Here is a 15,521-nt window from a genome sequence, read left to right on the forward strand (position 1 = left end):
AGCAAGTTCAGGTCAGAGAATTCCCACCACACACAAGCCAGAGACCTGGGAACAGCCAGAGAACTGTGTGTCGACTGGGTAATTAAATGCCATACTGCTCGCAAGAACTGGAAGGACCTGGTCATTTGTCACCAGGAAGGCTATGTGTCCCAGCTCTTTAACAGTGGAAACCTTGCTGCCCTGTCTGTGGAATACAATCTATTGGCAATCTAATGGTCTGTAACAATTAAGACCCAAGTCAAAGGAGTTGATTTTGAAGTTTCTACAGCAAAAAAAAAATTGTTTAAGTTTCTTTGTAAAGATGGGGTCTCGCTAGGTTGCCCAGGCTGCTCTTAAACTCCTGGCCTCAATATAGCGAAATTTAGATGCCTGGATGGAAGAGCATTTGGTATATAGTTTTTGGCTTTTCTGCTTGGTTTCTCAGAATCCTTGGAGCCCCTCTCTTCTTACCACCAGTCAGCCTCCAACCCATTCCTCTACCAGCCCCCTCCCAAATCCTTTCAAGAGATTATTATAAGTAGTACCTTCTCATTATAGGAATATTGAAAAACACAAAGAAAGTGGCATCTATAAACCTGCCTCCCGTGGGGAACTACAGTTAGCATCTTGTATTTTATGCTAACCTTTTTAAAAGACATGTTTTATGATGAAAATTCAAATGGATGCTATTCTGATGAAACTTGGGCTGGATGGGGCACAGGTAGGGTGCTTCTTGCTTTCAGTCAGATGAAGGAGGGGTACAGTTTCCACGATTTCTAGGGGGTCCTTCATTTTGCTTTCTTGATTGTTTTAGGGAGTGGCTGAGGCTGAACTGGAACAGAACCTGAGTCGGACTTTCAAAAGCCTCTTCAGAGCAAGCGATGAGGTGAGGGGTGGGGACGGGTGCAGAAGAACAGGAGGGGGCAGTTGTGAAGGAAGTAGGGTACCTAGTGTGTGGCAGGGACCAGGAGTAGCAATCTGGCCTCCTTTTCTTTCATTTCTATAGTCAGGGTAATTGAGGTCCTCACTCTACTGGGAAAATTTACATCCTCGCTGACACACAAGGTCAGAGAATGATTATAATAATGATGGCTTGGAAATTATGCTATTACCATTACCATTTTAACATGCATAATTGGCTTACCCAAGTACAAAATTAATTGATGTCCCCAACCCTCTTCTTGAAGCAGAGGAGTTTAGAAACCTTTAACTCTGTAACCTGCACCCTCCTGTCTTACGTGTTAGGAGTCATCATCACTATTGTTGTTTTATATACAGTCAGTGCCTGCTCAAACTGTCCCATATTTTCTACTTTACTGATCACTTCTTGCATCTCACTCATTTGCATTGAGTTCAGTTTCTTTCTTCCTGAAGCATCCCCTTTAGTAGTTCTCTCAATAAGAGTCTGTTGGTGGTAAATTCACATTTTGGTGCCTGAAGACATCTTAATTTTAATCTTGAAGAATCATTTATCTGAGTATAGAATTTTAGGTTATTTTCTTTTAGAAACTTCTGTCATTGCTTGTGAGTTAGCCTCGGGTCTAACCTCCTATACATTAATTGTCTTAGCCAATTAATTGTCCTGGACACTGCAGTGTCTGATCTGCAGTTTAACCTGTCTTTGAAGTTTTAATTTCAATAAATAGTTTTTTTTAATTTGTGAAAGTTTTATTTGGTTCTTTTTCAAATCATTCTGATCTCTTTTGATAGAGTCTTGTTGTATTCTTATTTTTCAGTTCCTTTTATGTTTTCAATTATTTTAAGTATATTCATTTCTAATTCTCTCTTGTTTCTCTCTCTCCCTCTCACAAACTCTGTTATTGGATGTTTTTGGGGAGTCGTATTTACTGTTTGCTGCATTTTTTGCCTCTTGCTGTGGGGCCTTTTTGTGTGAGTGTGGGTTTTGTAATTTTGGTTTATAAGCTCATCTTCAGCAGTACTTAATCTGTACCCATCTGCTTCAATCGGGCTTGAGGAAATGACCCCTTGAGTGGTTAAGGATTTCTTCTGCCAGGCATCCTGGTGGCATTACCAACCAAGGCTCACTTTGTTGTTATTGTTGTTGTTGTTCTTGTTTACTTCACACCTTGAGAGTTTCCAGATCATGCAGAGAATGCAAACTCAAATCCAAGCACTTGGGAAGGCAGGCCTAGAGCTATGAATTCCCAAGGGGGTGTCTTTTGGTTTCCTCTTAGTACCAAGCTGAAACAGACAAACTCCTTTAACATCTTTATCATCATGAGGGGATTTTTTTTCTAATCAATTTTTTCACTGAGGGTATAGCATGTCAGAGACCCCAGATTTACTGGATTTACCATGGAGGAGCATGGAATATCACATCTTCAACTTCTCATCATAGGCCAAGGCCTCTTTTCTTGTTCCCATTGGCTGATAAACCTAGGTCTTCATATTACCAAGGTCTGCAAGGGCCCTGGGGCAGTCTCAGCCCAGAGCTTTGGTCGTGAGCCCACTCTTTACTTGACTTCTGTGAGGGGGTCCCTGGCTCTCTTGGGAGTTCCACATGTTTGTTACAGTCTGCGTGGTACTCAGAGGTCATTTGTCATAACACGGTTTTCAGATGAGCATATTTCCTTTGTCATTTGTCGTAACAGGGTTTTCAGATGAGCATATTTCCTTTGTATCACCCATGACATCATTTGTAACTCTTTTCTTTTCTTCCTTCAGAGTGTTTTATCCATGCATAAAGTCTGTGAAGCGGGTAAGAGACATGCTTGGGAGAGCCATATCTGGAACCAGCTGAATGTTAAAGGGATGTTTCTGTCTCTGACTGCAATGGGCAGAAGCCCTGAGCTCTCCAGCTCTGAACTTTAAGTTGCCCAACCAGGGTCCCCTCGGCATGCATAGGGCTGACTCTAACCCCAGGCCTGAGCACACAGCCTGGAGTTCCTACCCTCTAGGGAGCTGTGGCTTCAAGATCTTAAGCAGTAAGAGCTTGGAGGAGTCTTAGAGCTTGTCCAGGGCAAAATTCACCCTCTACTGATAAGGACCCCAGGATTGAGAGCTTACCTCTACGGGGGTCACCTGGTGTATGCAGGCGGAGTGGGGTGGGGCCCCTGCCCAGGTCTCCTCCATTGCAGTCCACTGGCCCCTCTCCATCCAGGCGCCATGTTTCCAATTCCCCCACCTGGAGCTCATCCTTGTCTCCCTCCTGGGTTGGGTATGAGTGAAGGGTCAGAGTTGAGATTTGATTTGAGCTCATCCCCATGGCCCCTAGATCCAGCACTCTTTCCACAAGACCTTATTTTTGCTGCAGCACTGTGGCCTTGACAGCATTCACTTGTATTTTTATGAATAATGATGACCACTGTCACTTGTTTGGGCACGTGCTGACCATCTGTATAAAACTCTGGACTAACCCCCTTTAGATAAATTATTTGTGATCCTCGAAGCATTCTGAAAAATGCTACTATTTTTAATTTCCAAAGAGGAAAACAGGTCTCAGAGGGTTAAGTAACTTGTCCGAAGTGGCTGAGCTGGGGTTAAACTCCTCTGACCCTGCAGGCCATGCTCTTGTCACTGCTCAAAGAACATCTCCCTTCCCTCCCCCACACCCACATTCCCTTATTCCTTCACACCGTCTGTCACTCATTCATTCACCCATTCATTCATTCCTCAAATGCTGTGAGCACAGGCTGGGTATGAAGCCGGGGCTGCATGCTCAGCTACCCAGACACACGAAGCAGGGTGGCCACCCTCAGTGAGCCCACAGTCTCACGGGAGGCAGAGCAGCTGAGATGCTCGCAGAGGGGCCCTGAGGTACAGTGAGTCTGGAGCACCCACCTGGTGGGGAGGCTCAGGGTGGCTTCATCACAGGGTGACATCCTCATCACATACCCCTTTGATGTGTCTCACAAAAGCCTGGAATGACCAGTTCCTGTGCCTCCGGGTCTTCGTGAATCTGAAAATGCCGACGGGCCCTGTTCAGGCACCAGCATTGAGGCTGTGCCCTGTGAAATTGCAGTGGTCCCTGGGCTGCTAGGGGTCATCACAGGCCATCCTCTGAAGGGACTGTGCAGCACCCTGAAGACAAGAGAGGGGTCCACAGTGGGATACCACAGAGGGTCTGTGTGGCACGTGGGAGGTGACAGGATGCAGCCACCTGGCCTGGGTTCTCTTCCTGCCTTAGAGGAAAAACGGAGCAAATCCTTATGAAAATTCCAAGAATCTCTGGCGATATCTCCAAAGGGCCACAGTTAAGCTGGCTGGGAAAGGTTTAGACGAGGGGAGAGCAGGAGCTGGGGGCTGGCAGGGTCTGGGATATAGCTGCTGTGTGCCTGAAAAAGCCGGCAACTGTGGTTGGTCCAGGAGCTGTGATAATAGCCCGTGAAGTCGTGGCTAGGTGGGAGGGAACATCAGGCTCCAGCATGACCGTGAGATCACAGCTTTGAGCTTTCGAGGAGATGGGATCACTCTGGCAAAGGATAAGGGAACAAAAGATGGAGGCACTCATAAGGCCTTGCGCAAGTTCAGATGGTCTGCGAGAGGCAATGAGGTCCCCACCTTAAAATGCAGACACCTGGCCCGGGGATGGGAAAGTCAACAAGTGGCTTTTTTTGCAGGAGGACTTTTTGTAAATAGCCCAGAAGAGCCCAGCCTCAGCAGGATGGTCACTGAGGAGGAAATCCAGTTCTATGTGCAGCAGTTCAAGAAGTCTGGTTTCAGGTAAAGAGAGCACAGGGCCCAGACACAGATGAGAGATGATCGACAGATAGGGATCTTCAGCCCTCAGGGTGGAGGGTGAGGCCCAGTTCTCCTCCACCACAGCCCTCGTTAGTGCCAGGCCAGCCTCTGCTTCAATGCCTCCAGTGTCGGGAGGCTCACTACTTTATGGTGCTCAGCCTGCTCTAGTTTGGGACAGCTCAGCTTGTTCTTCCTTATGCTTATGGGGCCCCCCATAGGGCAGAGGGTTTTCACTACTTTTCAGTCATGGCTCCTCAGAGAATCAGATGGCAACTCTGGGCTCTTTCTTCAGAAAAACATAAAAATCCACATAAACTCAAAAAGTGCATACATTTTGGTGCATTTGCCCTACTTCCTGATGTCATATTAGGAGGGGGCATCTTTGCTCCACCTCCCAATGTCCCTCTCAAGTGGGCTCCCTGGGGCAGGCGAGTGGCCTCTGGATGGTGAGGCTGCTAAACCAAGTTCCCCACCATCAGCAACCTCCCCAGCCTCCAAGGTGACACGATGACATTCCCTGGAGGGTCCTTTAGGGCCGGCTTCTTTGTGTCCCAAAAGCCAACCTAGAGGCTGCCAGTTCACTCAGTGGAGTCCTGTGTCCTTTGCACAAGGCCTTGCTGCTAGAGCTTGGCAACTGCGCCCGACAGCAAGGCGTGGGTCCTGGGCTCTATTCTCTTGCCCCTGCAGGAGGCTTTGCTCTTCCCAGGATGACTGGCTGTGCAGAGCAGGTTTCTGCTGGTGTCTAGCAGAGCCGTCTACTTACTGCCTCCCTCTTTTTACTTTCTGATCTCTCCCCAGAGGTCCTCTAAACTGGTACCGAAACATGGAAAGGAACTGGAAGTGGGCCTGCAAAAGCTTGGGACGGAAGGTGAGTGCCAGGTTCAGTGTAGTCTCATCCACACCCCAGGACCCGCCCGCGGGGCTTCCCATTGGCCTGAGCTGATATGACCTAGGCCAGAGCTGGTTGTGGACAGATCTGCTGGCCACCTCCTTTCCCTTTGGGGTTTGGGAAGTGACTCCCTTCAGGGGTTTCCCTAGGATCTTTCTTGCTGGTGCTTCTCTTGGGATGGTAGAGGGTGACCTTGGGGATGGAGCTGGGGTATGTCCAGGGAACTGCAGCATCCATCCGGAATCCCCAGGTCCCCTGGTGGTGGTACCCCAAGGCAGGGCTGCAGATGGCCTGGGGCACCTCCCAGAAGTGACATGGATACTGGAGCCCCCAGCCCAGAGGAGTGTTAGGTGCTCTCAGAGATGTGACTTTAGCCTTAGGTTGTGTCACCTTGCACAAGTCAATCTCTGAGTCTCAGTTTCCTCATTTGTCAAGCAGAAGATGAGTTTCCAATCTCTGGGTCTGCAGAAGGAGTAATGGAGGTTCCCAGTTTACATTCAAAATGTTTAAAAATCTAAGGGAAATCTATTCCCCAGTGTGACTGCACAGGTAGCTAGACCTTCATCAGCTCACTCAGTAGCCATGGTTACCTTGTTGGTTCACTCTGTAAGTGAACACACTGCTACGTGCCAGACTTCCTGCCAGACCCTGGGATACCATGGTGCGTAAACAGACCAGGTCTTGACCTCCCAAAATTAGGTCTTGAGGCACTAGAGTATATAACATCGTGGTTAAGAGCAGGCTAGGAAGCACATGGGCTGAGTCTAATCCCTGTGTGACCCTGGGAAAGGTACTTAACCCCTCTGATCCACTGTGGCTTCTTCTGCAATATGGAAGTGGCAAGAACAGTGCCTCCCTCACAGAGCTGTGTAAGGATGAAATGGTTGAAGGCATGTGACCTGTTACAAGCAGTACTGGGAACCTAGTAGCTCCGTTAGTGTTCCTTGTCATTATCATCATATGACTGATGAAAATGACCAAACTGCAGTTGGACAGACAAAATCTCTCAAAGCGTGGAGGAAAATATTGACAAAGGCACTGGGAAGGTGAATCCCAATGGTGCTAAGATCAGAAACCCTCCTCTTCTGCAGTTTATTTTTTGAGACAGTCTTGCTCAGTTGCCCAGGCTAGAATGCAATGGCACGATCTTGGCTCACTGCAACCTCTGCCCCCTGGGTTCAAGCGATTCTCCTGCCTCAGCCTCCCAAGCAGCTGGAATTACAGGAGTGCGCCACCACACCCAGCGAATTTTTTGTGTTTTAGTAGAGACAGGGCTTCACCATGTTGCGCAGGGTGGTCTCAAACTCCTGAGCTCAGGCGATCCACCCACCTCGGCCTCCCAAAGTGCTGGGATGACAGGCATGAGCCACTGCACCCAGCCTCTCTTCTGCAGTTTCCAGCTGGATCTTCCTCTCTCCTCCCCCACCTCCTCCCATCCCATCCTCCCCCCCCGCCCACCGCCCAGTTCACATTTTAGCTTGGAACTTTCTAGAGTTTACAAACCTCATAGAAGCCTCAGGATTCGTTTTAGCCACAAAATCATTTTTGACCTTCTCCTGGCTCCTGGTTGTGGGAGGAGGGAGGGGTGTGGAGAGATGCCCATCACTCTGGGTGTAAATGAAAATAGTGCACGTTCCTCAACCAGGGATGGGTCAAAGCTGCTTGGAAATTAGGGTAATGGTGGAGCGAGAACAAAGGAAAAAACACAGAGGCTTTCCTGGCCTTCCTGTGCATGCCTCCCTGTGTTCAACTCATTTGCCAGCAATTGGAAGTTACTTTGCTGCCATTCATGTCACATCGATTACTACTGTGGCTGCCCCCATTTTCTCTGGAACCTTGGTCGCCCCTTTTAAGCATCTATTTAATTCAGGGAAGAGGAATCTTGATCTTCATTCAAGGGTGTCTTCTGCCTTCTTGGTGCCGTCAATTCGGTTCTCCCAGTTACATGCAGCTCAGCACACGTTCTCACTCACACACACCTGCACACATAAGACCCATATTGGCCTCTGCACTGCTGAAGCTGTTATTTTAAAGATCTCCAGTAATAACCACGAGTCTGTTGTGCAAAGTTCGGCAGATACAACGTCAGGACCACAGCAGGGTGGCGAGCAGGGGTCTTTCAGAGGAGGAGGGAGGGCTTCCTTTGTGGAGTGCTGGCCACTTCTGTTTCCTGTTCTCCCCCCAGATCCTGATTCCGGCCCTGATGGTCACGGCGGAAAAGGACTTCGTGCTCGTTCCTCAGATGTCCAAGCACATGGAGGACTGGGTGAGGGAATGGCCCTGTACAGGGGTCATCAGTGCACCCTGGGAGAGGGCACGGGTGCTCAGAGGGAAGACGGCAGCAGAAGATACACCTTGTCATGTGGATAGGACCATGGTTGAAGCACATCATCAGTAACATCACTGTCCCCCCATTGCAAGCAGCACCCGTGACTGTACCTTCCTTTCCCCTGCATGGATGTGGGGTCTCATTCATTCATTATTCCCTTCCTAAATCCTGCAGGGTTTGGGCAGGGTGGCCTGCGGGGAGCAGAGAGAAGGCGTCCATTGCCCATTGCACTAGCCAGAGACTCACCCATCTGCCTTCTTCCATTTACCTTTCTGCCTGGGGTTTCCTTTCAGATTCCCCACCTGAAAAGGGGACACATTGAGGACTGTGGGCACTGGACACAGATGGACAAGTAAGGAGGTTGGGGGCTCCTGGGGTCAGGGAGAGCAGGGCCCCCCGTTCACCTTCCATAAAAGCTTTTCTGGTTTCATTGTGCTGGCTTTGGCATGGCTTAGCCACTCATGTCACTCACCTCTGCCTTCGAGTTGGCTGGGTAGGTGCAGACAAGTGTGAATGGCTATTTTTTTCTTTTACTTCTCCCTTTCCCCCAGGCCCACCGAGGTGAATCAGATCCTCATTAAGTGGCTGGATTCTGATGCCCGGAACCCACCGGTGGTCTCAAAGATGTAGAACGCAGCGTGCGCCCACGCTCAGCAGGTGTGCCTTCCTTCCACCTGCTGGGGCACCATTCTTAGTATACAGAGGTGGCCTTACACACATCTCGCATGGATGGCAGCATTGTTCTGAAGGGGTTTGCAGAAAAAAAAAGATTTTCTTTACATAAAGTGAGTCAAATTTGACATTATTTTAGATCCCAGAGAAATCAGGTGTGATTAGTTCTCCAGGCATGAATGCATCGTCCCTTTATCTGTAAGAACCCTTAGTGTCCTGTAGGGGGACAGAATGGGGTGGCCAGGTGGTGATTTCTCTTTGACCAATGCATAGTTTGGCAGAAAAATCAGCCGTTCATTTAGAAGAATCTTAGTAGAGATTGGAATGCCTTACTCAATAAAGCTAAGATGACTATGCTGCTGGCTGTCTTTGTTCTTGGAGAGGTGGAGTGACTGTTCACGGAGAATGCACGGCATGGGGATGAACCCTTTCCCTCTGCTTTTGAGCCCTGTTCTGGGCTCCAAGGTGCTGCGTGATCTAGGCCGTGCTGGCCAGGAGACAATCCTATGGGGATGGCAGTGGTCTCTTGTGCTCTGTCCCCTAGAGCAGTCACTGGCCACAGGTAGCCACCTGCCTTTCTCCCGGCTTCCCTAGCAGAGTTTGCTCAGGCACAAATGTGCACCTGGAGCATTTGAAATGTGCTAGTGAGGCTGAGGAAGAGAATTTTAAATTTCATTGAATTGTAATCAGTTTAAAATTAAATAGCAGCAGCTGCCATGAGGCTCAGGCAGATCCAGCTCATCTTCCCCTCTGCCCCCTCCTCCCTATCTTCCCCTCTACCCTCTCCTGCCTCCTGTCACATCCGGTTAGGCTCCCGTCTCACTGATGTGTCTCCTGCAGTGGTCTCTCCCCTGCCCTGCTTCCAGCCCCAGAGTCCTGGAGCAGCAGCCTCCTCACGGGTCTTGCCGCCCACATGGTTGGATCCTGAACCTCGCAGGGCCTCCCCCACTGCCCCTGCCCACCCCCAGCCCGGCCCCATCACCCTCCAATTCCTAACCGCCCTCCAGCAGCACACTTGCAGGTGCTGATCCTCCTTGACCCTCTGCCCAACTTACCCATTCTTTGCCTGGAATGTTCCTCCTGCCACCTCCTCCAAGCCCATAGGCTGGGTCCCCAGTCCTTTCTGCCTGCCCCCCTTGCATGGTTATCGGGCTCACAGATGCACGCACAATGGCCTCGCTGCACTTGCGAGAGGAAGTGGTCCCTCCAAGCTGAGTTTGGCATGATGACGGGCATGAGTTGGCCAGGCCACAAGAGCCTGAGTATCTGTGTATAGGGAGAAAGCCAGGAGAGGTTTGAAATGGAGGCTGCTGGCATTTCTTCACTGCCCTAGTGCACCTGGAGTCTTCCATGCACCACCTCTGATCCTTCCAGAGAGTCCTTCCCATTTAACCGAGAGGGAAACTGAGGTTCAGATAATTTGCCCAGGACTGCTTGGCTAGATGGGGGCAGAGCCTGGATTCAGAAGCAGGCTTTCTGGCTCCTAAGGCTGAGCTTTTTCTACAAAAAAATGTTCTCGTCGCGCCACTGCACTCCAGCCTGGGCAACAGATTGAGACTCCGACTCAAAAAAAAAAAAAAAAAAGAGAAGTTCTCCTTTCTAAATCTGGAGCCAGACCACCTAGGTTAGGCCTCCGGTCAGCTGCATACTCGCCTTGTGACCTTGAAAAAGGATATCTGTGCCCCAGTTCCCTCATCTATAAAAAAGGGGACGTTAGTAGGACCTAACTCATGGGTGGTTGTATCAAGTATGTTAATAATATGCACAGAGTTCTAGAACAGTGCTTGGCATGGAGGAAGTGCTATAGAAGTATCAGCTATAAGATTTCCAGTTTGTCTTAGGACAAGACCTCTAAGGGCTTTCCATTTCCAGCCATGCCACCACCATCTCAATCTTTGCATCTGAGAATTAAAGGGCTAATTTAAAGGCAATCATGAGGCCTGGGGGAAAGGCTTACGCCAGATCACATTATTTTCCTAACTGGGTGTATTCAAGCTCATTTGTAAGGGAGCAGTTGGGGGAAAGGAAATAATCAAAACCTAAAAGCGTCCTTTACTACAAGGAGCACAAACAGCAAACCTGTCTTCCCGAAAGTCTCGCTTTTAATATTCTATCCAGTCATCTCCATCAGCCATCAAAAAGGCCTCAGAAATTCTGCTCCTTTGGCAAGTAAGAGTTGAATAACTCCAGTCCATAGCATTGCCAGAAAATATAACCGGTTATACAAGATTGAGGGCTGTATCGGTCTGTTCTCCCATTGCCATAACGAACTACCGGAGACTGGCTACTTTATAAAGAAAAGAGGTTTAATTGGCTCACGGTTCTGCAGGCTTTACAGAAAGCATGGCTGGGGAGGCTCCAGAAAACTTACAATCATGGCAGACGGTGAAGGGGAAGCAGGCACATCCTACGTGTCTAGAACACGAGGGAGAGAGAAAGAGAAGGGGGAGGTGCTACACACTTTTATAAACAACCAGATCTCATGGGAACTCACCATCACGAGAACAGCAAGGGGGAAATCCGCCCCCAAGATCCAGTCACTGCCCACCAGGCCCCACTTCCAACATCGTGGATTACAATTTGACGTGAGATTTGGGTGGGGACAGAAATCCAAACCGTATCAAGGGCCATAAAGGACAGTGGACTGGAAGAGGTCTTTAGGTTTTTCAAGAAGATAGTGGAATGTCCAGGGCTATGTTTCCTGGTCTGCTTTGAGGACCTTTGGGCCACACGTCAACTGTTGCAGTGGTGGTATCAGGGCATTCCCTGGAACAATCAGGGAAGATTTTCAGATGCCATTTTAAGTACAAATGGCAAGGAGTGTGTTCAAAATGATTTAATTATAAAATGCTATATTTTGGGATTGAATTTAATTTTTTAATTAACATACTAGTACATATTCATGGGGTACATAGTGATGTTTTGATACATATAATGTGTAGCAATCAGATCAGGGTAATTACACCTGTCATCTCAAACATTTATCATTTTTGTATTGAGGACATTTAATAACCTCCTTCTGGCTATTTAAAACGATGTATCATTGTTGACTGTAGTCATCGCTCAGTGCTGTACAACGCTAGGACTTACTCCTCCCATCTAGCTGGAATTTGACATTCCTTAAATCCCTCCCTATCCCCCACCTCTTCCCCAACCCTTCCCAGCCTCCTATCCTCCATTCTACTTTTTACTTCTAGGAAATGAATTTTTTTTTAGCTTCTGCATGTGAGTGAGAACATGTGGTGTTTCACTTTCTGTTTCTGGCTTATTTCACTTAACAGAATGCTCTCCATTTCCATCCGTGTTGCTGCGAGAGACAAGATTTCATTCTTTTTTTGTGGCTGAATAGTAAAAATATGTTATTTTTATGTCATGATTACAAAGGGAATAGATTACAAGTATATTCCCCTCTGCTAAAAGAAATTGGCCCTTTAAAAAGAGGTCCAGCAGTCTTCATACTCTCTCTCACACCCTCCAGCAGTGGGTTGTGCTGCTCCCGGGAGGAGGCTGAGATCACTCACATATTCTGTCAAGGAAGGACCACTTAGTGGCTGTCAATTAGCAACATCCAAGGTTTCCAGGAGACCCGTCTTCTAAAAAGTGAGTCTATTAGACTAGACAGGACAAAAAGGTATTTCTGTCTGTCTTGGGGTATAGGGAACCCACGGTTTTAGACCTTGACATGACTGTCCACCAGTTTCCGTGTCGTTCACAGCCACATTACCATCAACACAAATTAAAAGCAAACAATGGTTAAAATATCTAGGTCAGAGGCTCAAAGGGTTTTTTCCAACAGGAATTGGGTGACAAATATTATGCCTCACTGTTCAAAGGACTCCATCTGGCCACAAATGATAAAATACTTTCTTGCCTGAGCAATTGTAAAGTGTCAACTCCTGCACCCAAATGTGTAACTGTCTGTCTCCCTGTTAGACTGTGAGGGCCCTGAGATCGGGGGCTGCCTAAGTAATTCATCCTGAAACCCAACCCAGCACTGGCCTGGCATATGTAAAATGCTCATTAGACGTTTGCTGAATAAACTGGAGAGTATATGCACAAATGGATGAATGGACAAATGCATTAGTTTCAAGTTAAAATAATTAAAATTTGGTCGGGCATGGTGGCTCACATCTGTAATCCCAGCAATTTGGGAGGCCGAGGCGGGCGGATCACCTGAGGTCAGGGGTTCAAGACCAGCCCAGCTAATATGGCAAAACCCCATCTCTACTACAAATACAAAAATTAGCTAGGTGTGGTGGTGGGCACCTGTAATCTCTGCTACTTGGGAGGCTGAGGCAGAAGAATCGCTTGAACCCAGAGGCGGAGGTTGCAGTGAACCAAGATCACGCCATTGCACTCCAGCCTGGGCGACAAGAGGGAAATTCCATCTCTAGAAATAAATAAATAGCCTAATGTCCTCGAGGTTCATTCATGTTGTCGCATGTGTTGGAATTTTCTTTCTTTTTAAGGCCAAATAATATTCCATTGTATGTATAGACCACGTTTTGTTTACCTACTCATTCAGCAATGGGCACTTGGATGGCTTCCATATTTTGGCTATTATGAATAATACTCTGAGCATCAGTGTACGCATATCTCTTTAGGGCTCTGAATTCAGTCCTTTTGGGTATATATCAAAAATGGAATGGCTAGATTATACTGTAATTTCTATGTTTAATATTTTGAAGAACCACCAGATGGTTTTCCATAGCTGGTTTCCATTTTCTGTTTTTTTAATATATAGAATGGCCATGTGATGTCCCATGATGGTTTTATTTGAATTTCCCTAATGATTAGTGATGTTGAATATCTTTCCTTTTTTTAAATTAATTTATTTATTATTATTATACTTTAAGTTTTAGGGTACATGTGCACAATGTGCAGGTTAGTTACATATGTATACATGTGCCATGCTGGTGTGCTGCACCCACTAACTCGTCATCTGGCATTAGGTATATCTCCCAATGCTATTCCTCCCCCCTCCCCCCACCCCACAATAGTCCCCAGAGTGTGATGTTCCCCTTCCTGTGTCCATGTGTTCTCACTGTTCAATTCCCACCTATGAGTGAGAATATGCGGTGTTTGGTTTTTTGTTCTTGCGATAGTTTACTGAGAATGATGATTTCCAATTTCATCCATGTCCCTACAAAGGACATGAACTCATCATTTTTGATGGCTGCATAGTATTCCATGGTGTCTGTGTGCCACATTTTCTTAATCCAGTCTATCATTGTTGGACATTTGGGTTGGTTCCAAGTCTTTGCTATTGTGAATAATGCCGCAATAAACATACGTGTGCATGTGTCTTTATAGCAGCATGATTTATAGTCCTTTGGGTATATACCCAGTAATAAGATGGCTGGGTCAAATGGTATTTCTAGTTCTAGATCCCTGAGGAATCGCCACATTGACTTCCACAATGGTTGAACTAGTTTACAGTCCCACCAACAGTGTAAAAGTGTTCCTATTTCTCCACATCCTCTCCAGCACCTGTTGTTTCCTGACTTTTTAATGATTGCCATTCTAACTGGTGTGAGATGGTATCTCATTGTGGTTTTGATTTGCATTTCTCTGATGGCCAGTGATGGTGAGCATTTTTTTCATGTGTTTTTTTGGCTGCATAAATGTCTTCTTTTGAGAAGTGTCTGTTCATGTCCTTCGCCCACTTTTTAATGGGGTTGTTTGTTTTTTTCTTGTAAATTTATTGGAGTTCATTGTAGATTCTGGATATTAGCCCTTTGTCAGATGAGTAGGTTGCAAAAATTTTCTCCCATTTTGTGGGTTGCCTGATCACTCTGATGGTAGTTTCTTTTGCTGTGTAGAAGCTCTTTAGTTTAATTAGATTCCATTTGTCAATTTTGGCTTTTGTTGCCATTGCTTTTGGTGTTTTAGACATGAAGTCCTTGCCCATGCCTATGTCCTGAATGGTAATGCCTAGGTTTACTTCTAGGGTTTTTATGGTTTTAGGTCTAACGTTTAAGTCTTTAATCCATCTTGAATTGATTTTTATATAAGGTGTAAGGAAGGGATCCAGTTTCAGCTTTCTACATATGGCTAGCCAGTTTTCCCAGGACCATTTATTAAATAGGGAATCCTTTCCCCATTGCTTGTTTGTCAAAGATCAGATAGTTGTAGATATGCAGCGTTATTTCTGAGGGCTCTGTTCTGTTCCATTGATCTATATCTCTGTTTTGGTACCAGTACCATGCTGTTTTGGTTACTGTAGCCTTGTAGTATAGTTTGAAGTCAGGTAGTGTGATGCCTCCAGCTTTGTTCTTTTGGCTTAGGATTGACTTGGCGATGCGGGCTCTTTTTTGGTTCCATATGAACTTTAAAGTAGTTTTTTCCAATTCTGTGAAGAAAATCATTGGTAGCTTGATGGGGATGGCATTGAATCTGTAAATTACCTTGGGCAGTATGGCCATTTTCACGATATTGATTCTTCCTACCCATGAGCATGGAATGTTCTTCCATTTGTTTGTATCCTCTTTTATTTCCTTAAGCAGTGGTTTGTAGTTCTCCTTGAAGAGGTGCTTCACATCCCTTGTAAGTTGGATTCCTAGGTATTTTATTCTCTTTGAAGCAATTGTGAATGGGAGTTCACTCATGATTTGGCTCTCTGTTTACAGTCTGTTGTTGGTGTATAAGAATGCTTGTGATTTTTGTACATTCATTTTGTATCCTGAGACTTTGCTGAAGTTGCTTATCAGCTTAAGGAGATTTTGGGCTGAGACAATGGGGTTTTCTAGATATACAATCATGTCGTCTGCAAACAGGGACAATTTGACTTCCTCTCTTCCTAATTGAATACCCTTTATTTCCTTCTCCTGCCTAATTGCCCTGGCCAGAACTTCCAACACTATCTTGAATAGGAGTGGTGAGAGAGGGCATCCCTGTCTTGTGCCAGTTTTCAAAGGGAATGCTTCCAGTTTTTGCCCATTCAGTATGATA

The 15,521-nt window shown here is 46.7% G+C and overlaps 1 protein-coding gene across 3 annotated transcripts in view; it reads left to right on the forward strand.

Annotated features, from left to right (window-relative positions):
• Window positions 1–12,645, forward strand: part of EPHX2 (epoxide hydrolase 2) — a 57,715-nt gene extending 45,070 nt beyond the window's left edge. For 2 of the 3 annotated variants that reach the window (XM_003830799.5, XM_008956234.4), the window contains 7 exons: window positions 794–865; window positions 2,665–2,698; window positions 4,560–4,662; window positions 5,479–5,548; window positions 7,755–7,835; window positions 8,192–8,250; window positions 8,450–8,927. In XM_003830799.5, the coding sequence (XP_003830847.3) occupies window positions 794–865; window positions 2,665–2,698; window positions 4,560–4,662; window positions 5,479–5,548; window positions 7,755–7,835; window positions 8,192–8,250; window positions 8,450–8,528 (498 nt within the window). In that variant the 3' untranslated portion in view covers window positions 8,529–8,927. Of the gene's footprint in view, window positions 1–793; window positions 866–2,664; window positions 2,699–4,559; window positions 4,663–5,478; window positions 5,549–7,754; window positions 7,836–8,191; window positions 8,251–8,449; window positions 8,928–11,851 lie in introns of those variants that run through there. The other variant, XM_034965877.4, reaches the window with a different exon arrangement.
• Window positions 12,646–15,521: the final 2,876 nt, after the last annotated feature.

This window comes from Pan paniscus, chromosome 7 (assembly GCF_029289425.2).
Source record: "Pan paniscus chromosome 7, NHGRI_mPanPan1-v2.0_pri, whole genome shotgun sequence".
NCBI classification, from domain to species: Eukaryota; Metazoa; Chordata; class Mammalia; order Primates; family Hominidae; genus Pan; species Pan paniscus.